Source organism: Spermophilus citellus, assembly GCF_964194105.1.
Source record: "Spermophilus citellus genome assembly, chromosome: 9".
Lineage (NCBI taxonomy): Eukaryota > Metazoa > Chordata > Mammalia > Rodentia > Sciuridae > Spermophilus > Spermophilus citellus.
In genome coordinates this window covers 105,073,569-105,098,368 of record NC_138191.1, presented here as the reverse complement: position 1 = coordinate 105,098,368, position 24,800 = coordinate 105,073,569, and the positions used below count along the sequence as shown (strand labels likewise).

Here is a 24,800-nt window from a genome sequence, read left to right as displayed (position 1 = left end):
ACAGACATACCCATGTAGAAATATCTCAGTTATACTTATAAAGACACACAGATCCACGAACAGCAGGCATACACACACAGATACAGTCATTTATAACTTGTACTCATTTGCCCAGATACACACATATACTAATCATGCAAACATGAGTACACTTAGTTATGTATTTTCACACATGCACAAATGAAATAGTGAACACACAAACCCACAGTCCAATGCACACATGTATCACATACATAAATTAGAGATGAAACCAGATACTCTCTAACATAAAGGTGACCAGAGTAGATGAATCTTATGAGCTCAAATGGCTTCCCAAACCTTCACTTTCTCCCTGCACTTGTTACTGAGGTGTCCAGCAGGCTCCTGGAGAGGTTGTGTGAGGCAGGAGCAAGAGTTCAGTGTCCTCATAGCAAGAGTCTTAAGTCCAGTCTTGGCCTCTCCCTCACCCACCACTGGACTACAGATGCCCTGTTTACAGGCTGGGGTTTCTGCATAGACAAGCTTGGGATTCATTTTAATTGGCCATTTTTCTCCCTGCCACCCCTACTTGTCCATTGCTAACAGCATACACTCTGCAAGGGAAACCTGAGAAATGGTTGTGAGTCTCCTCAGAAAACAAGTCTATCCTCCCACCCACAGCTACTTTAAGTGCCCATCAAATCAGAACCAGAATTATAAATAGTTACAACTTTACAATTATTGGCAACACATATACTATAGTATTTACAGTACCATAAATGCTTCTGTTTCTCTGGTTAAGCAATCCCTGAGACGGAACAGTGTCTGTGTTTGCCAAGGGAGATAGGGCCAATGCCCAGGACACGCAGAATATAGGGGCGTGAGGTGGCATGTTGTGGGATTTCTGATCAATCTGCAGGGCCCAGCTCCTCCAGGAACAGTGGGCTGTAGTGAGAAGTTTGCCAAGGCATAAAAATTGGCTAGAGTTGGACTCTTTCTAATCTTAGCCCTGTGGTCCTTTGGCCTCAGCCATAGGTGCTCAGAGTCCTCCCAGGGTAGACAAATGCTTCAGTGTCCTTGGCCTGACTTGATGGTACCTGGATGCCCAAGCTGCCCTGGAAGTAAGCTATCTGCTTTCTCAGCCAAAGCGCTCTCGAACCAGCAGCATCAGCTTCTTCTTGCCTTTGTAAATCTGTTTGAGGTTGTCAATGAACTGAGCAAATTGCAAGTGGCCATCCTGCGGCAGCAGGAAAGTCTCCCGAGCCTTGCTCAGAAACTCAATGAACTCTCCATAGTGGCGAGGGCTGATGTGTGTCAGGCGTGAGTGTGTAGTGTTGATATAGGCATTGATGGTGGCATCCAGCAGCTGGCGCAATGGAGCTTTGTCAGTCGACATGAGCTTTCCAGAGCTGCGGCGGCCTGGGATGCCAGCCAGGCCAGGTGCAGTCACTGTGCAGCGCCGCAGGATGTCTGAAAGCACAGTGGCACAATGCACACTCTTCACCACCAGGGGGATGAGGGCTGCCAACTCATTCTTGCCCAGCGAGTGGCTGAGGGCACAAGCCCAGAGCACATCATTAATGGCCGGGTGGGTGTCCTGGTTATAGGCCAGGTTAAGATGGCTCATGGCCAGTGAGGCCAGCTTGAAGGCACGTAGCGGATAGCCACGGGAGCTCCATGTAGCGGGCAATGGTGAACAGCTGTGAATGGGTCATACCACCAGCGGCAGCATCAATGGCAATCTGGTAGGCTGCCTCAAAGGCGATGTGGTCTTTCTCACAGAGTGTGAGGGCTGACAGGGCACAGCTCTGTGGATCCTTCATAGCACACTGCAGGGCCAGTGTGCGAGCACAACTAGCCAGTTCCTCCCGCTGTGGGTAATCAAGACTGAGACGCAGGATAGTGGTATGGGATACAGCTGTAGCAGCTACAATACTAGTAGCCTCGGTGGGGGTGAAGAGTGTATACCAGCTCTGCAAGATGCTCACCAGGGCCCGCACACCTGTCAGGGAGAGCCTGAGCTCAGCAGTGGCCATCCAGGTCCTGATGCAGGTCTGCCCAGATTACCATTTGGGGTCTGAACTTGGCCTGCAGAGATGAGTTCTCCCTCCTCCACAGCAGCCTTGAGATAATCTGAGGCAAACCAGGGCAAGGGGAACATCCCAGATGGCCAGACCCTGTTTGGGGTCTCTTCCCACCCCTTTCTTGCCCAGGTCAGAGGGTTAAAGGTCTCTGCAAGGCTCTTAGCCCCTCCCATGGATAGAACAACTGAGCCTGTGGTTTGCAAGCCTCAAGGCAGGGGTTGCAGGTCCACTTGGGGTTTCTACCTAAAGTGGGGCCTCTGGAGGTAAAACTCTCGTGCTGGTGCTTTGGGCTCTAGAAGATATCCCAAGCCTCCAAGTTGTCTGAAGTTTCTCAAAAGCATGGCAGGGACTGGGACCAAACCACTGGGCCCACTACCTCCTAAGGGAGCACATGAGTATTGGGGGCTGAAAATGCATCATTCAGATTTGTCTCTGAGGATTAAAGTACAATTGAGACAGGCACAGTGGCACATGCCTATAATCCCAGCAGCTTGGGAGGCTGAGGCAGGAGAATTGTGAGTTCAAAGCCAGCCTCAAAAATTTAATGAGGCATTAAGTAACCCAGTGAGACCCTATCTCTAAATAAAATTCAAAATAGGGCTGGGGATGTGGCTCAGTGGTTGAGTGCCCCTGAGTTCAATCCCTGGTACCCAAAATAAATAAATAATTAAGTGTTGCTGACATCAGGACATGGTACAACCAGTGAGGGCAGAGCTTGAACTGACTAAATAGAGGCCATTTTCTCCTATCAGCAGCCTCTCCTTTTCTAGGACACAAGGAATGGGTATGTGACAGCTCATTAGCCTGTCCCAAGAGTTGGGCCTAAAAATTTCCCTAGGGGTACTAGAAATTTCCCTGGGGGTAGAGTGAGGTGGGAGACTCACCCACTTCTGTAGCACAGGTCACCAACCATCGTACCATTTCCCTGCGCCTCCAGTTAAGGGTTGATAAGGTCATCCGCATCACCTGGGAACAAAAGAGGCATATCTAGTTGGCTAAGCCTGACTATTATGATCTCTTTCTCCCTACTTCCTTTTGCCATTCATTCATGCAACAAATATTTTTTGGTGCCTTAAACAGTGGTCTTGCGAGCTGCGGTTGTGGCTCAGTGGTAGAGTGCTTGCCTGGCACATGCAAGATCCTGGGTTCAATCCTCAGCACCACATAAAAATAAATAAATAAAATACATTATTGTGTCCAACTACAGCTAAATATAAATATAAAAAATGAAAACAAAACAAACAGTGCTCTTTCCCCTGGTAAGTATGGACAGCTTTAATTTCTGCTTGACATCTCTCTTTAGATAAGAAGCTTCTCTAATAACCCATAACAAAGAAAATTCCTATACTTTGCTTGGCTCAGAAGAATGGAGAGGTGGGGAGAAGGTGGGGATCCTTATAGCCTAAAGCTATTCTACTTCTGGCCTTAACGTAAAAATGGAACCCAGTTTACAACCCAATTTGCTTTATGTCTAGCTTGGAATTTGTATTCTGGGGACAAAGAACCAGACTTGGTCCACATTCAGCCCCTTAGGGATCTTATCTTCTGCCAATTGTCACTATACCAGAAGCCTGGGAACAGATCACTCCTACCCCATACCTGTAATCCTAGCTCCAGGGCTACGTTGAGCAAGGTGCTGTCTGTACCACTGTCCGTGGGAGTAGCAATCTTGAATGCATCTTGGGCCAGTTTAAAGATGAGGGAGGAAGAATGGATGTGCTTCTGTATTGCTTCCAGAATAGTTCGGAGTCTCAGAGTATCCCCTGAAGGTGTTGAGAGAAGGGGCAGTGACAAGGTTTGCCTTAAAGTTTCCCTAGGCAGCCAGTTGATCACAATAAATACTGGTTGAAATATCAATTCGTAGAATGCTCCTGAATGATACCATCCCTTCTGGGTAGCCAAGCTGTCTCCAGTGAACTCACTGGTAGCTCATTCTGTATCTAGGTATCCATATCAATTCACTTCTTCACACCTTTTCCTAATCTTCTTCCACTATATCCTTAGGCTTTTTAGAGATAAAAAACAATTTTCTTTCTTTTTTTAAAATCAATTTTCTTGAATACCTAAATTTTGAGAACCTTTTATACAGGTGGCCAGAAGCCAAATAACTGTCAAAATAATAAAAACAAGTATGCAGTTCATTTGTGTGTGTGTATTTGTGTGTGGTTCTGAGGATTGAACCCAGGTGTGCTTTACCACTGAAAAATGTACCCATTCCTATTTATTTTGAGTCCTATTTTATTTTATTAAGTTGCTAATGCTGGCCTTGAACTTGTGATCCTCCTATGTCAGCTTCCTGAGTTGCTGTGATTACAGGCACGCACCACCATGCCCAGCTATGCTGATCCCACTATTTGCTTTTCTTTTTTCTTTTAGATTCCATTTTTCTAACAAATAAGATAAATAGCAGTGTGTATGTAGTGTATGTGCATAAATACATATTTTTGGTACCTGGGACTGAACTCAGGGGCACTTAACCACTGAGCCACATTTTTGTATTTTATTTATAGTCTCACTGAGTTGCTTAGTGCCTTGCTAAGTTGCTGAGGCTGGCTTTGAATTTGAAATTTTTCTGCCTCAGCCTCCTGAGCTGCTGGGATTATAGGTGTGCGCTACTGTGCCTGGCCACTATTTGCTTTTTCTGGAGAAAAGGGGAACTAGGCGAACACTTCCTATTCTATAGACAAAGATTCTATACAAAGAACTGGTACATGGAGTTAAGGAACTGTATCACCATATGAAACAATGGTTGTTTCATGAAGGCAGTATAAAAAATTAGTGTATCTTATGAAGGGTATATATGTGAACTAAAGACAACAAAACTATGTCTTATGATTTGCTTTGCAGTTGTTGATAAAATCAAAGAGGCATGAGTTTAGGCTTTGGAGTAAAATACACTGAGGACTGAATCTGGTATAGCCATTAAATAATTCAGTTACTACTTCTATAAAATGAGAACTGTAACCTTCAGGATTGTTTTGGAAATTATAAACAATTTGTGCATAGTTAATAGTCTATGATTCCATTTTTCTAACAAAAAAGATAAATAACAGTGTGTATGTAGTGTATGTGCATAAATACAAATAGAAAATCTCCAGAACTATTTATACCAATGTCTTATAATAATTATCTTTTTCTTTCTTTCTTTAAATACTGGGGATGGAACCCAGGGACACTCTACTACTGAGCTACATCCCCAGCCCTTTTTATTTTTTGAGATAAGACCTGGCCCAGGCTGGCCTCTAACTTGTGATCCTCCTGCATTGGCCTCCCGAGGAGATGGAATTACAGGCACACACCAGAGCACCTGGCTTGTAATAATTAATATTTGAGTATCAGGATTATAGAAGATATTTCCTTTATTCTTCTATTATTTTTTAAAAGTGATTTTAAAATTAATAGACTTTTTAGACCAGTTTTATATTTACAGAAAACTGAGCAGATAGTACAGAATTCCCATACATCCTGTTATTAACATCTTACACAGTGTGGTAGATGCGATGAACCAATATTGATTATATTAACTCAAGTCTTTATGTTATGGTCCATTCTGTATCATATTAATTCTATGGTTCAGACAAATGCATAATGTCATGGACCTGCCATTAATTACAGTATCACATAGAAAAGTTTCACTGCCTTCAAAGTTTCCTGTGCTTCACCTTTTTAAACCTTTCCCCTTCTCCCAAACCTCTGGCAATTATAATGTCTCCATAGTTTTATCTTTTCCAGAATGTACAACTGGAATTGTTCAGCATGTCACATTTTCAGATTGCAATGCACATTTAAGGTTATTTAAGGTTCTTTATGTCTTTCTTCATGGCTTGATAGTTCTCCCCCCCCCCCTTTAAAATTGGAACTCTACAATTGTAAACAATGACACAATTCTTGTTACATATCTATATGTTCACACAATATAACAATATAATTTGGCCAATATCACTTCCCACCATTTATCTCTCCCCCTCTGGAAAGTTCATTTCTTTTTTTTCTTTAAAAAAAAATTTTTTAGGTGTTGATGGACCTTTATTTTATTCATTTATTTATACTCTGTGTTCAAAATTGAACCCAGTGCCTCACATAGGCTAGGCAAGCACTCTACCACTGAGCCACAACACCAATCCCAAGTTCATTTCTTTTTATTGCTAAATAATATTCCACTGTATGGATATACCCATTTTGTTTATCAATGCATCTTTTGAAGGACATCTTGACTGCCTCCAACTTTGGGAAAATATAAATAAAGATACTATAAACATGTATAGGTTTTAGTATGGACATAAGTTTTCAACTCATTTGGCTAAATATCTAGAAGCATGACTGCTAGATCATATGGTAACATTATATTTAGTTTTGTAAAAAACTGCCAAACTAGCTTCCAAAATGGTTGTACTATTTTGCATTCTCACCAGCAATGAATAAGGGTTCCTGTTGCTCCACATATTACCAGTATTTAGTGTCATTTGGATTGCAGCATTCTAACAGCGTATGCAGCATTATCTCTCTATTGTTTTAATTAGGAATTCCCTATATAAAAGATTGAGCATCATTTTATATGCTTGTTTACGATCTGTGTATTTTCTTTAGGGAAGTGTTTCTTCAGATCTTTAAACAATTTTTAAATTGGGTTATTTTCTCATTGTTGAGTTTTAAGAGTTGATTTGTATATTGGGATACAAGTCCTTTATCAGATACGTTTTTCAAATAATTTTTCAGCCTGCAGCTTGTGCATTTTCATTTTTCTTTACATTAAGTTAATTTTATTTGTTCAAGGGCTCATACTGGAAGCATTAAATCAAGCCAGGACTTTGATTCTGTGAGCTCATATCCCATATTAAGGAAGAACAAACTATGGTCCATATACATAGGATTATGAACTAGAGCCTCAAGGTTAATCATATTGTAGTTTTTAAATTTTCTACAGTCCAGAACTCAGAAGTCATAGGGCTTTTAGGTCCCTCTGGGCATTCCACAGGGTATCTGCACTTTCACTGAACTAGGCAAACTTATCAGCTTTTAGTTAATAATGCTGGTTAATCCCCAAGCATTAAGGATACATGGAAGACTATATCATACACCCTCACCACCATTGTTGACACTAGATGAATTGACTCCTTTATCACTATGTGATGGCTCTCATTATTTTGTCCGCTTCCCCCAAGAGATAGCACCTTGCTATGTTGTCCTGGCTAGGCCTCAATTCCTGGGTTCAAGCAGTACTCCCGACTCAGGCCTCCTAAGTACCTGAGAGTACAAGGGTGCACCATTGTGCTTGGCCCATGACTTCATCTTATATAAGATTTGAGCATCCTTGGATTTAGGTGTTCATTTGGGGGTTCCAGAATTTCCCAGATACCAAGGGACGATAGACCAGATCCTTTAGCATCAAGGGCCTATTGATCTGTCCATATCCCGCTATTATCTCCTCACTTTTGGATCTGATCATAGTGAATTTATCACTTATTGTTAAAAGAACATGCCATCTCTCCTTTCAAACTCAGTATTCCTGAGCACTCCAGGGAGGGAAGGTAATGCCTAAGCACTTGTCTGCACAAGGATTTCACTTTCTTTGCTCAGTTTATTCTCAGGCCTTTTATTCTTTTGTGTTATATGATAAATGTGATTGGAAAAATTTCCCTTTGGTAGCTCACTGTTAGTATACAGAAATTCAACTGATTTTTGTATGTTGATTTTGCATACTATAACCTTGCTGAATATTTTGATTAATTATAACAATTTTGTGTTTTTTAAAAAATGACATCTTTAAGGTTTTCTATATGTAAGATCATATTGTTAGCAAACAATTGACAATTTACCTTTGTCCTTTCTGATTTAGATGACCATTATTTCTTTTTCTTACCTAACTATTTTGTCCAGGATTTCATTGCTATATTGAATAGAAAGAGCAAGAGTAGTACTTTTGCTAAGAATCTTTCACATAGAGCTTTATTATGTGGAGATAATTTCCTTCATTCCTAGTTTCATGAGAATTCCTGTTCCATGTTCAATTTTAGAAAATGCCTTTTCTGTATCTACTGAGATGAACATGAGATTTTGTATCCTTTATTCTGTTAATCTAGTGTATCATAATTGATTTTTGTATGGTAATAACTATCCATGCATTCCAGGTATAGACCTCACTTCTTCTGATGCATGATCTTTTTAACATACAGTTGGATTCACTTTATTTTTGAAGAATCATTTACTTGGATACCAAATTCTAGTTGATCATTTCTTCTTTCAATATTTTAAATATTTCACTCCACTTTCTTCTTGTTTGCATAGTTTGTGAAGTCTGATGTATTTTTCCCCCTTATTTCTCTATAGGCAAGGTGGTTTTATTCTATGGTTTCTTTCAAGGGTTTCTCTTTGTCATTGTTTTTCTGTATTTTGAATATGATATACCTAGAATATTTTTATTATTCATTCTGTTTGGTGTCTGTGAGCTTCTTAGATTTAGGTGTCTGTCATAATACTGGAAGACTCAAAGCCAATATTACTTCAAATACTTCTCCTTTCTCTTCCTTTTCATATTGCCACTCCGCATATGTTATACCATTTGTAATTGTCCCACAGTTCTCAGATAGTCTTTTTATTCATTTTTTCTCTCTGCATTTCAATTTGCAAACTTTTTATTGACATTATAATTTTTTTAAAATTAAATATTCTTGCACTGGGGTTGTGTAGCTCACTGATAGAGTGCTTTGCCTTGTATGTGTGGGGCACTGGGTTTGATCCTCAGCACCACATAAAAATAAAAAAATTGAAGGTTTCATGTCCATCTACAACTAAAAAATTTTTAAAAACCCCAAAATTAAATATTCTCATGGTTCAATATTCAAAAGGTGTAAAAGGTAAATAAAAGTTCTTTCTCTTCCACACTTGTTCTTCGTTCACTCATATCTAACTTTATATACAATCAATTTTATCAGGTTTTTTTTTGCATTTTTTCAGTATATTTTATATATATTAAGAAAATCATTTTCTTTTTTTTTCCTATCCCCTACTATCCCCCCTCCCCTCCCCTCCCATCTTCTCTCTCTACCCCATCTACTGTAATTCATTTCTCTCCTTGTTTATTTTCCCATTCCCCTCACAACCTCTTATATGTAATTTTGTATAGCAATGAGGGTCTCCCTTCATTTCCATGCAATTTCCCTTTTCTCTCCCTTTCCCTCCCATCTCATGTCTCTGTTTAATGTTAATCTTTTCTTCCTGCTCTTCCTCCCTGCTCTGTTCATAGTTGCTCTCATTATATCAAAGAAGACATTTGGTATTTGTTTTTTAGGGATTGGCTAGCTTCACTAAGCATAATCTGCTCTAGTGCCATCCATTTCCCTGCAAATTCTATGATTTTGTCATTTTTTATTGCTGCATAGTACTCCATTGTGTATAGATGCCACATTTTTTTTATCCATTCATCTATTGAAGGGCATCTGGGTTGGTTCCACAGTCTAGCTATTGTGAATTGTGCTGCTATGAACATCGATGTGGCAGTATCCCTGTAGCATGCTCTTTTAAGGTCTTCAGGGAATAGTCCGAGAAGGGCAATAGCTGGGTCAAATGGTGGTTCCATTCCCATCTTTCCCAGGAATCTCCAAACTGCTTTCCAAATTGGCCGCACCAATTTGCAGTCCCACCAGCAATGTACAAGTGTACCCTTTTCTCCACATCCTCGCCAGCACTTGTTGTTGTTTGACTTCATAGTGGCTGCCAATCTTACTGGAGTGAGATGGTATCTTAGGGTGGTTTTGATTTGCATTTCTCTGACTGCTAGAGATGGTGAGCATTTTTTCATGTACTTGTTGATTGATTGTATGTCCTCCTCTGAGAAGTGTCTGTTCAGGTCCTTGGCCCATTTGTTGATTGGGTTATTTGTTTTCTTATTGTTTAATTTTTTGAGTTCTTTGTATACTCTGGATATTAGGGCTCTATCCGAAGTGTGAGGAGTAAAAATTTGTTCCCAGGATGTAGGCTCCCTATTTACCTCTCTTATTGTTTCTCTTGCTGAGAAAAAACTTTTTAGTTTCAGTAAGTCCCATTTGTTGATTCTTGTTATTAACTCTTGTGCTATGGGTGTCCTATTAAGGAATTTGGAGCCCGACCCCACAATATGTAGATCGGAGCCAACTTTTTCTTCTATCAGACGCAGAGTCTCTGATTTGATATCAAGCTCCTTGATCCATTTTGAGTTAACTTTTGTGCATGGCGAGAGAAAGGGATTCAGTTTCATTTTGTTGCATATGGATTTCCAGTTTTCCCAACACCATTTGTTGAAGATGCTATCCTTCCTCCATTGCATGCTTTTAGCCCCTTTATCAAATATAAGATAGTTGTAGCTTTGTGGATTAGTCTCTGTGTCCTCTATTCTATACCATTGGTCCACCCGCCTGTTTTGGTACCAGTACCATGCTGTTTTTGTCACTATTGCTCTGTAATATAGTTTGAAATCTGGTATCGCTATACCGCCTGATTCATACTTCCTGCTTAGAATTGCTTTTGCTATTCTGGGTCTTTTATTTTTCCATATGAATTTCATGATTGCTTTCTCTATTTCTACAAGAAATGCCGTTGGGATTTTGATTGGCATTGCGTTAAACCTATAGAGAACTTTTGGTAATATCGCCATTTTGATAATGTTAGTTCTGCCTATCCATGAACAGGGTATATTTTTCCATCTTCTAAGATCTTCTTCTACTTCTCTCTTTAGGGTTCTGTAGTTTTCATTGTATAAATCTTTCACCTCTTTTGTTAGGTTGATTCCCAAGTATTTTATTTTTTTTGAGGATATTGTGAATGGAGTGTTTTTCCTCATTTCCATTTCAGAAGTTTTGTCGCTGATATACAGAAATGCCTTTGATTTATGCATGTTGATTTTATATCCTGCCACTTTGCTGAATTCATTTATTAGTTCTAGTAGTTTCTTTGTAGACCCTTTTGGGTCTTCTAGGTATAGAATCATGTCATCTGCAAATAGTGATAATTTAAGTTCTTCTTTTCCAATTTTTATGCCTTTAATTTCTTTCGTCTGTCTAATTGCTCTGGCCAGTGTTTCGAGAACTATATTGAATAGAAGTGGTGATAGAGGGCATCCCTGTCTTGTTCCGGATTTTTAAAAAATATTTATTTTTTAGTTGGACACAATATCTTTATTTATTTATTTTTATGTGGTGCTGAGGATGGAACCCAGGGCCTCGCATGTGCTAGGTGAGCACTCTACCACTGAGCCACAATCCCAGCCACAAGAAAATCATTTTCTCTTCCTTAAAAAATCAAATGATAGGGCTGAGGTTGTGGCTCGGCGGTAGAGCGCTCACCTAGCATGTGCAAGGCTCTGGGTTCCATCCTCAGCACCACATAAAAATAAATAAACAAAATGAAGATATTTTGTACAACTAAAAAATAAATATTTTAAAAAAATCAAATGATAGCATAGTATAGACAAAGATTTGCATGTTATTTCCCACATATCATGTATCTCTAAGATGTGATCTCAGAGATTATATCATATTGATACATAAAGAACTTCTTATTCTTTTATGTGATTGCCTACTATTCTTTTTTTTAAAAAATTCTTTATTTTTTTAGTCATACATGACAGCAGAACGAATTTTGACATATAATACATACATGGAATGTACATACATCAATCATATTGTCAATTCTATTCTGCTGCCCTTCCTATCCTCCTTACTCCTCCCCTCCTCTCCCATCCTTTCTCTCTATCCAATCTAATGTGACACACTTTTTTTTCTCTTTCTCACTACAACATCATATATGTATTCTGTATAATAATGAGGTTCTCCTTCCATCTTCTGTGCAACTCCCCTTCTCCCTCTTTTTCCCTCCCACCTCTCTTCCCTATTTAGTATTAGTCTTCTTCTCATGTTCTTCTTCCCTATCCCATTTTGAGTCACCCCCCTTATATCAGAGAAGACATTCAGCATTTGTTTTTTAGGGATTGATTGCCTACTATTCTATTTATTCATTTGAATGTGTCTTGGAACTTAGAATTTTTCAAATTTCAGAAAGATAATCTGTGCATGTATCATACGTAATATTTTCTGTGGGTCTGGGGCAGCATCTCATAAATAAACACATTACTATTTCCATAGGGAATATATGAATATTCACAGTAGGGAGGAGCAAAATTTACATGATAGTATATTCATATAGTAGTAAAATGATAAATAAGATAGTATAGTAAATCTAAATATTCAATAAAACCTTAAACTAAGCTTGCAATAAGTATTTGTTCATCAGGTTTCTTGAGGACCTCTGGTTTTGTGGAAAAAAGGTTTTATAAGTATTGCTATTGTCACCGAAGATTAGAACTGGTCACTCAAGTTGGGCAAGGAATAGGTTTAATGATGAAGCAACATTATATAATAGATGGCCTTTATGTGTAGAGCTGGTGGGTGGTACAGTTCAGTGGTAGAATGCTTGCCTAGCACGTGCAAAGTCCTGAGTTTGATCCCCAGTATGGCAAAAAATAAATAAAATTAAAAATTAAAAAGGTATGGTTCTAGGTCATGTCTCATTAATATGGATTTTTACATAAGCAGTCTCTTCAATTAAGTAAAGAACTATAATCTATTTTCACTGAAAAGTGTGTATTATTTATGATCAAGTAACTGCTTTCATATTTGCCCTGTATGAAGTTTATGGAGATTTTTTTCCATATGTATTACATATCATCATCATCACTACTGGTCTTATGCTTATTTATGTTAACACAATTTTAGCAATTTTTTTAATCATACAAGGATATTTATACAATAGGTACGTGACTTAAGATATTCAGTGTTTTTTAAAATATCAGCTGTTCTAAATCACTGCTTCTATGACTTCAGTAATCACAAAGTAATGTGGAGAATTTGTTAAAACAGATTATTTGGCTAAACCCCTAGAGATGCTAATTCAGTAGATCTGGAGCTGGGTCTGAGAATTTGCATTTCCATCCAGCTCAAGGAGATACTATTGATACTCCTGATTCTCTCACCATACTTTGAGCAGCAAAGCTATGACTTATTTAGCAAATACACTTTCTAGTGTAATAAGACTACATATCTTCTCATTAGTGACACAAAACCTTTCAAAGTCTATATCTACAGGTAGGTTCACTTTCAATTAATTCAAACAAAGTATGTTAAATATTTAACAATAATTCTAAATATCAACAACTATGTAAGTGGGATCATTAAGAAACATCTTTCCAAGCTTCTGCAATAACTCTTTTAGGAAGACTTGAGAGTCAAGTGCTGCAAATATAGAGTATAAAAATAAAAAACACATATTCTTCATTGGCAGTAAAATGTTTTGGTCACAAGGCTGTATTATAGATGTTGCAATCAGACAAAGTAAATGGTGCAAATGTTATTTTCACAAAAAGTTCAAGAGGGGGATGTGAAGAATAGAAATAATAAATCCAATTACATTCCAGCTGTGTGCAATGAAATCATATTACTGGTATATATTATTGAACTAGTTAAAATATCTGATTAACCATGCATCTTTGTACACAAAAATAAATAAACTATGAACACCTTTTGGAACATTTTGGCAATTGGCTTTCCTAGCTTTATGTGTCTGCTGCCTTGGCATATCCTAAAAACTTTCAGCTTGTGCTAACTGTTCTTAAAACTTCTTGTGTTTGCCTATCAATCACTGTCAATGTGCATTTAAAAAAATTTTTTTTTAGTTGCAGATGGACACAATACCTTTATTTTATTTATTTGTTTTTATGTGGTGCTGAGGATCAAAACCAGTACCTCATGCATGTGAAGCAAGTGTTCTGCCACTAAGCCACAACCCCAGCCCCTGTTAATGTGTATTTTTTAAAAATATAGGCCATAACAGAGTTGTTTCATCAGACCTACATATATGTTAGAACCAAAAATCTTAGTGAATCTGTCAATATAATTTTCATCTTCAGGATAAGCAGAAGTTTTTTCATTATAGATTTTCAGATTATACCATAATGCTTTTTTAAACATAATTTAAAATCTCTTACATTTTAATTTTTTTTTTACATTTTACATGTATTTACCATGTACAACATGTTTTGGAGTATGTATATATTATGGAATGACTAAATCTAGCTAATTAACACCTATTACCTCATGTAGCTAATAATTTTTGTGGTAAGAACACTTTACATTTACTCTCTTAGCATTTTTCAAGAATACAATATATTATAGCTGGGCATGGTGGCAAATGCCTGTAGTCCCAGTTATTCAGGAAACCCAGGCAGGAAGATCGCTAGAGTTCAAGGTCAGCCTGGGCAACATAGCAAGACCTCAACTCAAGGGGGCGGGGAAGAATACATTATTAACTATAGTCACCATGATGTATAATAGATCTCTTAAATATATTGCTCATTTTTAACTGAAATTTCATATCTTTTGACTACTCTCTCCCTCAACCTCTGGTATCTATCATTCTACTATTTTATGTGATCACTTTTTTTTTTTTAAAGAGAGAGGGGAGGGAGGGAGGGAGGGAGGGAGGGAGAGAGAGAGAGAGAATTTTTTTAATATTTAAGTTTTTGGTAGACACAACATCTTTATTTTATTTTTATGTGGTGCTGAGGATCGGACCCAGCGCCCCACGCATGCCAGGCGACCGTATTATCGCTTGAGCCACATCCCTAGTCCCTATGTGATCACTTTTTAAGATTTCATATATGAGTAAGATAATGTTTTTCTGTTTTTCTGGCTTATTTCAATTAACACAATACTCTCCAAGTTCATCCATGTGGTCACAAATGGTGGGATTTCTTTCTTTTTTTAATGACTGAACAACAGCATCCCATTGTGTGCGTCTGTATACATATATGCCATATTTTCTTTATTCATTCATCCATTGACAGACATTTAGGTTGATTCTATATCAAGGCTATTATGAAAAATGTTGCAATGAACAGGAGAAGTCAGATCTCTCTTCAACATACTGACTTCACTTCTTTTTAATTTATACCCAGTAGTGGGATTACTGTATTTGCATCATGATGCATCATAAATTGCTGCAGCCCATCTTCTGATATTCTGTGTTTACCTTAAATGTTTAATCCTTCATGGCATATTCTAGTTTAAAGACCCTTACAACCCCTGAGTAATCCTAGTCTGTTTTCTCCACAGTGACATATTCATACTCATTTATTATTGAAGCCATTCAATTATGATTAAGTCAACATCTTTTCTCTCTCTCTGGTGGTACCAGGGTTTGAACTTGGGGCCTTACACATGCTAGACAAATCTTCTACCACTGAGCCCAACTGTGGGAGGCCAACCTTATGGGTGACTGAGTTACACTCCCCAGCTGGGTGCTGAGGTAGGTGCTCAGTCACAGAAATGGGTGTGTCTTGCTACAGCCCCATGGGTGAAGCTATGCTCACCTGTTCCTTGCCCTGTTTAGGATAGAATCTTCCATGGAAGTGCCTTGTGTGTGTCCCCTCCTCTTACTGTGCCCTTGGGTGTGGCCTACCCAGGTGTCAGTCAACCTGCTGACAGTGGACATCATGAAGATAGACTCAGCCCCCTGAAACCTGACCCCTTGCCTTATTTGAATAGCTTCTCCTCAATAAAAGGGGTCAGCACGTGCTCTCTCTCTTTTTGCAGACCCTTAAGGTTATAGGAGCCGTCACAGCAACCCCAAAGAAAAAGGTATTTGTGTCTCTTGTGTGGTTATTTCGTGCAGCCCAGTTAGCCCAGTTTAACTAGAGTGACTCCTGAGCCTTTTAGTCTCGAGAACAGAAACCCGGCACCCAACATCTTCATTTTTCATCCTCTAAAATTTTTTTGTCTAGTCTTCATTAGTTTTGGTCCTTGTCAACACTATAAAACCTCAATGCCTTGTCTATTTTTCAACTCATAAGTGATGTTAATTTCCACACCATATTCTTTTTTTTTTTTTGAGAGAGAGAGAGAGAGAGACAGAGAGAGAGAGAGAGAATTTTTAATATTTATTTTTTAGGTTTTTTTTTTTTTTTTTTTTTTTGCGGACACAACATCTTTGTTTGTATGTGGTGCTGAGGATATAACCTGGGCCGCAGGCATGCCAGGTGAGCGCGCTACCACTTGAGCCACATCCCCAGCCCTCCACACCATATTCTTTAGTAAGATACCTCTTAGGTGTATCTTAACTCTTAACTTAAGTACACCTTAACTTAACTCTTAACTCTATATTTTGTGCTATTAATAATGGTAGATGCTTCTTTTTCTTTTTTTCTTTTTTTATCCATGGGAGTATTTTCAATTTTGGGGGCATTTTTTATAAGGTACTTAAATTTAATTGACAAAACACATCCAACAACACAAAAAGGGAACACAATATTAGTGAGTAGCAGAAATATCTGTGACTGGGAAAAGGGTTATGAAACAACTAATGCCTAATGTTGGTTAAGGTCAGGTTTTAGAAGCTGTCCAACTTATGAAAAAGTAGTTTGGGTTTCTATAGAGATTTATCTTGACCTGACTGTAGCCATCTTTGGTCAAAACCACCCTTATAACCCCTGAGTAATCCTAGTCTGTTTTCTCCACACAGCTCCTCAGGCATTCTATAAACAAACAAAACCATTAGAAAGGTTATTTGGAGTTTAATGACCAAGGCCTGGTGCTGTAAGCTCCAGGAACGTGTCTGATACCTTTGAAATTAGTTTGAGATAAACCAGGTTCACACTAGCTTGGATAAAAATCACTTTTGTCCTGACTGCTATATAAGCCTCCTCTTCCCTCTGACTCAAATCATGGGACTCACTAATATTGCTGCCACCTTTGACTATGCTTCTGTCATAAATACCCAATTAACTGCATTCCGTGAAATCCTGGATGTGCCTTTCTTTAGTCTTATGGCATCTTGTGGCTGGTTCTCATACGCTGGAATGGTGTGTGTGTGTGTGTGCGTGTGTGTGTGCACATTTTGTGTGTGTGTGTGTGTGTGTGTGTGTGTGTTTGGGTATTTTAGCCAACAGGGAAATGTAAATCAAAACTATAAGGAAAAGAAAAACTATAAGGAGGGCTTGGAGATGTAGCTCAGTGGTAGAGCACTTGCCTAGCACATGTGAGGTGCTGGGTTCAATCCTCAGCACCACATAAATAAATAAATAAAATAAAGGTATTGGATCCATCTACAACTAAAACAACAACAATAACAACAACAACAACAAAAAACTATAAGGAGATGCATCTCACCCCAGTCAGAATGGTTATCAAGAATAAAAAAAAAAAAAAACAATAAATGCTGGTAAGGATGTAGAGAAAAAGGAACTTTTATATACATTATTGGTGGGAAAGTATAGTCACTTTGGAAATTGGTGTGGAGGTTCCTCAAGAACTAAAATATGACTACTATATGATCCAGCTGTACCTGAACGCATAAAGTCAGCATTCTATAGAGATATCTGCATACCCATTTTATCATACAACACAATTCACAATAGCCAAGTTACAGAATTAGCTTAGGTGCTCTTAAATGGATAAATGTAAAAAAGAAATGTGGTATTATACATAATGGAGTACTACTCAGCCATGAAGAACTAAATGATGTCATCTGAAGGAAAATGGATGTAATTGAAGATCATGTTAAACAAAACAAGCCAGACTCAGAAAGACAAGAATCACATGTTTTTCTTATGGAATCTAGGGGTGGGGAGGGGGAAGATTACATGAAAGTAGAAGGGAGACTATTAGAAAAGGGGAAGGGGATCAGGGGGAGGGAATAGCAGGGTAAAGGAGGGTAAAGGTAAGTTATAATTAAAGTATGTTATATGTATGTACAAATATGTCACAATGAAATCCATTTTCTATGTAATATGCCAGGCTTTTCTACTGTCAAGTTGTACATTTTCCCTTTATAATTTGTAAGTATTTTGTGGAAAGATACTGAGACTATGTAAATATCCTGTTCCTCATAAAGTACTTTCCAATAGCTTTAGTACCCATTGGTGCTTCTTGGCTGAATTATTATATGGTTGCCAGGTCCTCATTCCACTATATTTGTTTATTTATTCATATCAGTATAAAATACAGATGCATATTAGAATAAACCCTATTCAATGCATTATAATCAGTGGCTATACCAGTACCTATTATCTATGTTATCACAATGGTTTTCACAGTGAAAGTTTGTAGTTTTTTCATCCAGTCCAACATATCAACTATTTATTTATGTATTTATTTGTTTGTTTATTTTGCAGTAGAATGCATTTTGACACATTGCACACAAATGGAGCACAACTTCTCATTACTCTGGCTGGACATGGTGCAGAGTCACAGCAGTAGTGTAATCATACATGTATACAGGGTAATAATGTGTGTCTCATTCTACTGTCCTTCCCATCAACATACCAACTTCTTTTATATATATATTTTTTCAGTTGTAGGTGAACACATATCTTTATTTATTTATTTATTTTTATGAGGTGCTAAGGATCAAACCCAGGGCCTCACCCCTGCAAGGCAAGTGCTCTACCACTGAACTACAGCCCCAGCCCCAACATATCAACTTTTAAAAATGTATTTTTAGTGTTATATCTAAACAATCTTTGTCTAACTCAAAAGGAAAATTACTTTGTCCAATGTTTTCTTCTAAAAGTTTTATATTTTCAGCTTTTACATTTAGGTCCTTAATCTGTTTATGAATTTTTATATGTGGTTTATGGTTGACTGAAAAAAATTTTTTTCAGCTCAAATGTTTTGCCCCTTTATCAAAATAGAACACAAATATGCAGGTTTATTTGTGGACACTGTTCTTTTTCATCAATAATTTGTCTATGATTACACTAATTACTATGTACTAATTATTATTTCTTTTTTTAATATTTATTTTCTAGATGTAGTTGGACACAGTATCCTTATTTTATTTATTTATTTTTATGTGGTGCTGAGGATAGAACCTAGGGCCTCCCACGTGCTAAGCAAGCACTCTACTGCTGAGCCACAATCCCAACCCCTAATTATTATTTCTTTAAATGAGTCTTGAAATCAGGACATATGAGCCTTTCCACTTTATTCTTCTTTCACAAAGTTGTTTTTGGTTATTCTAAGTCCCCTGCATTTCCATATCATCAATTTCTACTCAAAGAAGTCTGCTGGGATTTTGAATGAGATTGCATTGAATCTGTAGGTCAATTTCAGAGAATCACTATCTTAACAATACTGAGTCTTTCAATCCATGTGCACAGAATTTATGTAAGTCTTTATGTCCATCAGCAATATTTTATGGTTTTTGTTATATAAATCTTGTACATCTTTTGTCGAGATTTATCCTCAAGTATTTAGTATTTTTTGATGCTATTATAAAGATGATTAAAATTTAATTTCTGATCATTTCATTGCTAGTATGGAAAAATACTGATTTCTGTACATTGATCTTATATCCTGCAACTTTGCTAAACTTAATTCTAACAGTTTATATTGTTGTTGTTTATTTCATAGGATTTTCTATGTAGACAACGATGTCATCAGAAAACAGTTTTTTTTCCCTTCCAATATGGATATCTTTTCTTCTTCCCTCACTCCTTTTCTCTCTTTTTTGTTTCTTTATTTTATTTTGAGGGTTGAACTCTACCACTGAGACACATCCCCAGACCTTTTATTTTTTATTTTTGAGACAGGGTCTTGCTAAGTTGCCAAGGCTGGCCTTGATCTTGGAATCTTCCTGCCATATCTAGTTCTCTCTTTTAAATGCTTTATTAAAATATAACTCATCCATTTAAAATGTCCAATTTGGTTTTAGTATACTAGCAGAGCTATCCCCACAATCATTTAATTAATTAATTAATTAATTATTCCAGTACTGGGGATTGAGCCCAGGAGTGCTTTACCACTGAGCTATATCCCCAGCACTTTTTATTCTTATATTTTGAGGCAAGGTCTTGCTAAGTTTCTGAGGCTGGCCTCACACTTGTTACCCTTCTGTCTCAGTCTCTCAAGTAGCTGGGGTTGCAGGTGTGCACTACCATGTCTGGCTCCACAATTTTGGAACATTTCATTACCCTGTAAAGAAATCCTGCATCCCTTACCTCTTATCCCATGTTGCTCCTAGCCCTAGGCACTGTACTAATCTACTCTGTTTCTATAGACTTGCTTCTTCAGAATATTTGATATACAAATGGTCCCCTATTTATGATGTTTCTACTTATGATTATTAGACTTAGGGTCTTCAATTTCATGATGACGTGAAAGCATAAGCATACAACCATTCTACTTTTCACTTTCAGTATAATATTCAATAAATTACATAAGATATACAATACTTCATTATAAAACAGGCATTGTGCTAGGTGATTTTCTCCAACTACAGGCAAACACAAGTATTTTTATCACCACTTCTATTCAATATAGTTCTCGAAACACTGGCCAGAGCAATTAGACAGACGAAAGAAATTAAAGGCATAAAAATAGGAAAAGAAGAACTTAAATTATCACTATTTGCGGATGACATGATTCTATACCTAGAAGACCCAAAAGGGTCTACAAAAAAACTACTAGAATAAATGAATTCAGCAAAGTGGCAGGATATAAAATCAACATGCATAAATCAAAGGCATTTCTGTATATCAGCGACAAAACTTCTGAAATGAAAATGAGGAAAAACACTCCATTCACAATATCCTCAAAAAAAATAAAATACTTGGGAATCAACCTAACAAAAGAGGTGAAGGATTTATACAACGAAAACTACAAAACCCTAAAAAGAGAAGTAGAAGAAGATCTTAGAAGATGGAAAAATATACCCTGTTCATGGATAGGCAGAACTAACATCATCAAAATGGCGATATTACCAAAAGTTCTCTATAGGTTTAATGCAATCCCAATCAAAATCCCAACGGCATTTCTTGTAGAAATAGAGAAAGCAATCATGAAATTCATATGGAAAAATAAAAGACCCAGAATAGCAAAAGCAATTCTAAGCAGGAAGCGTGAATCAGGTGGTATAGCGATACCAGATTTTGAACTATATTACAGAGCAATAGTAACAAAGACAGCATGGTACTGGTACCAAAACAGGTGGGTGGACCAATGGTACAGAATAGAGGACACAGAGACCAATCCACAACATTACAACTATCTTATATTTGATAAAGGGGCTAAAAGCATGCAATGGAGGAAGGATAGCATCTTCAACAAATGGTGCTGGGAAAACTGGAAATCCATATGCAACAAAATGAAACTGAATCCCTTTCTCTCGCCATGCACAAAAGTTAACTCAAAGTGGATCAAGGAGCTAGATATTAAATCAGAGACTCTGCGTCTGATAGAAGAAAAAGTTGGCTCCGATCTACATATTGTGGGGTCGGGCTCCAAATTCCTTAATAGGACACCCATAGCACAAGAGTTAATAACCAGAATTAACAAATGGGACTTACTTAAACTGAAAAGTTTTTTCTCAGAGAAACAATAAGAGAGGTAAATAGGGAGCCTACATCATGGAAACAAATTTTTACTCCTCACACTTCAGATAGAGCCCTAATATCCAGAGTATACAAAGAACTCAAAAAATTAAACAATAAGAAAACAAATAACCCAATCAACAAATGGGCCAAGGACCTGAACAGACACTTCTCAGAGGAGGACATACAATCAATCAACAAGTACATGAAAAAATGCTCACCATCTCTAGCAGTCAGAGAAATGCAAATCAAAACCACCCTAAGATACCATCTCACTCCAGTAAGATTGGCAGCCATTATGAAGTCAAAAAACAACAAGTGCTGGCAAGGATGTGGGGAAAAGGGTACTCTTGCACATTGCTGGTGGGGCTGCAAACTGGTGCGGCCAATTTAGAAAGCAGTATGGAGATTCCTGGGAAAGCTGGGAATGGAACCACCATTTGACCCAGCTATTGCCCTTCTCGGACTATTCCCTGAAGACCTTAAAAGAGCGTACTACAGGGATACTGCCACATGGATGTTCATAGCAGCACAATTCACAATTGCTAGTCTGTGGAACCAACCCAGATGCCCTTCAATAGATGAATGGATAAAAAAAAAATGTGGCATTTATACACCATGGAATATTACGCAGCACTAAAAATGACAAAATCATGGAATTTGCAGGGAAATGGATGGCACTAGAGCAGATTATGCTTAGTGAAGCTAGCCAATCCCTAAAAAACAAATACCAAATGTCTTCTTTGATATAATGAGAACAACTAAGAACAGAGCAGGGAGGAAGAGCAGGAAGAAAAGATCAACATTAAACAGATACATTAGGTGGGAGGGAAAGGGAGAGAAAAGCGAAATTGCATGGTAATGGAGGGAGACCCTCATTGTTATACAAAATTTCACATAAGAGGTTGTGAGGGGAATGGGAAAATAAACAAGGGAGAGAAATGAATTACAGTAGATGGGGTAGAGAGAGAAGATGGGAGGGGAGGGGAGGGGGGATAGTAGAGGATAGGAAAGGTAGCAGAATACAACAGTTACTAATAGGGCATTATGTAAAAATGTGGATGTGTAACCGATGTGATTCTGCAATCTGTATATGGGGTAAAATTGGGAGTTCATAACCAACTTGAATCTAATGTATGAAACATGATATGTCAAGAGCTTTGTAATGTTTTGAACAACCAATAAAAAAAAAGAAAAAAAAAGAAGGTTAATTAGGTAGAGCTATGATGCTGATAAATGAAGTATATTAAATGTATTTTTTACTTAAAATATTTTCAACTTAAGGGCTGGGGTTGTGGCTCAGTGGTAGAGTGCTTGCCTAGCACATGCAAGGCCCTGGGTTCAATCCTCAGCACCTTCTAAAAAAATAAGGAAAATAAAGGTATTGTGTCCAAATACAACACACACACACACACACACACACACACACACACACATTTTTTTTTCTTTTCCAACTTAAGATGGGTTTATCCCCACTGAAAGTCAAGGTGCATCTCTAAATGAATTTATCCAGTGTCAATACATGATCCTTTATGACTGGTTTATTTTTTGTTTTATTTATTTTTGGTGCTTGGATTGAACCCAGAGCCAGCACATGCTAAACATATGTTCTACTACTGAGCTACAGCCCTGATACTTAATGTTTTAAAAATCTTTACTAAGAACATTTAACACAATGTCTACCTTTAAAAAAATTTTTTTCATTGTAGATGGACATAATACTTTTATTTTATTTATGTAGTGCCGAGGATCAAACCCAGTGCCTCATGTGCTAGGCAAGCACTCTACCACTAAGCTACAATCCCAACCCAACACCTAGATTTTTAATGTCTTAAGAGTATAATACATTATTGTTGAGTCTAGATAAAATGTATAGCATATGTCTAGAGCTTATTCATCTTACTTAAACTTTATGCCCATTTTGACTTTTATGAATCTATTTTAGATACCTCATATAAGTTGAATCATACAGTGTCTGTCTTTTGGTGAATGGCTAATTTCATTTAGCATAATGTCTGCAAGATTTCCTTGGCCAAATGTTTTCTCTGATATGTGGATACTGAGTCACAAGATTTCCTTGAGGACATATTCAAAAATTTCCTTATTTTTTAACATTTATTTTTTAGTTATAGTTGGACACAATACTTTTATTTATTTATTTTTATGTGGTGCTAAGGATTGAACCCAGGTCCTCGCATGTGCTAGGCAAGCACTCTACCACTGAGCCACAACCCCAGCGCAAGATTTCCTTATTTTTTAAGGTTGAATAATATTCCATTGTATATTGGCAATTGTATATTGGCAATTATCAGGAATACAAGTAACAATAAATGTTGGTGAGGATGTGGGCAAAAAGATAACACTTGGACACTGCGAGTGGGCCTGCAAATTAGCGCAAACACTCTAGAGATTCCTCAGAAAACTCAGAATGGAACCACCATTTGACCCAGTTATCCCATTCCTCGGCATGTACTCAAAGGACTTAAAATCAGCATACTGTAGTGATGCAGCCACATCAATGTTCATAGCAGCTCAATTCACAATAGCTGAGCTATGGAACCAACCTAGGTGTCCTTCAACAAATGATTGGATAAGGAAAATGTGGTACATGTACATGTATACAATGGAATATTACTCAGCCATAAAGAAGAATGAAATATGGTATTTGCTGGTAAATGGATGGAATTGGACACTATGCAAAGTGAAATAAGCCAAATCCAAAACCAAAGGCCAAATATTTTCTCTGATATGTAGATGCTGACTCACAATAGGCAGGTTCTGAGTGGAGGTTCACTGGATTGGACAAGGAGAGATGGGGAAAGGGAGGGAAGATGGGAATGGGAAAGACAGTAGAATAAATCCAACAAAACTTTCCTGTGTTTATGTATGAATACATGATCAGTGAAACTCCACATCATGTACAACCACAAGAATGGTAAGCTATACTCCGTGTATGTATGATATGTTAAAATAAATTCTACTATCATGTATAACTAAAGAGAACAAATAAAAAAATTTAAAAAATATTCCATTGGGCTGGGGATGTGGCTCAAGCGGTAGCGCGCTCGTCTGGCATGTGTGCGGCCCGGGTTCGATCCTCAGCACCACATACAAACAAAGATGTTGTGTCCACCAAATACTAAAAAATAAATATTAAAAATTCTCTCTCTCTCCCTCTCTCTCACTGTCTCTCACTCTCTCTTTAGAAAAAAAATATTCCATTGTATTTATATGTCACATTAAAAAAATCCATTCATACTGATGGACATTTAAATTGTTTCCTCATCTTAGCTTTTGTGAGTAGTGCTGCAGTGAACGTATCAGTGCTGTTATCTCCTCAAGATCATGATTTCAGTTCTTTTGGA

At 37.6% G+C, this 24,800-nt stretch overlaps 1 protein-coding gene across 1 annotated transcript in view; it reads right to left on the bottom strand.

The window, feature by feature from the left end:
- Positions 1-6: 6 nt before the first annotated feature.
- The window catches only part of ZSWIM5 (zinc finger SWIM-type containing 5), a 191,180-nt gene continuing 166,386 nt past the window's right edge, over positions 7-24,800 (bottom strand). The window contains 4 exon segments of the mRNA XM_081307176.1: positions 7-1,627; positions 1,629-1,960; positions 2,927-3,008; positions 3,642-3,805. Coding sequence (XP_081163302.1) covers positions 1,097-1,627; positions 1,629-1,960; positions 2,927-3,008; positions 3,642-3,805 — 1,109 coding nt within the window. The 3' untranslated portion in view covers positions 7-1,096.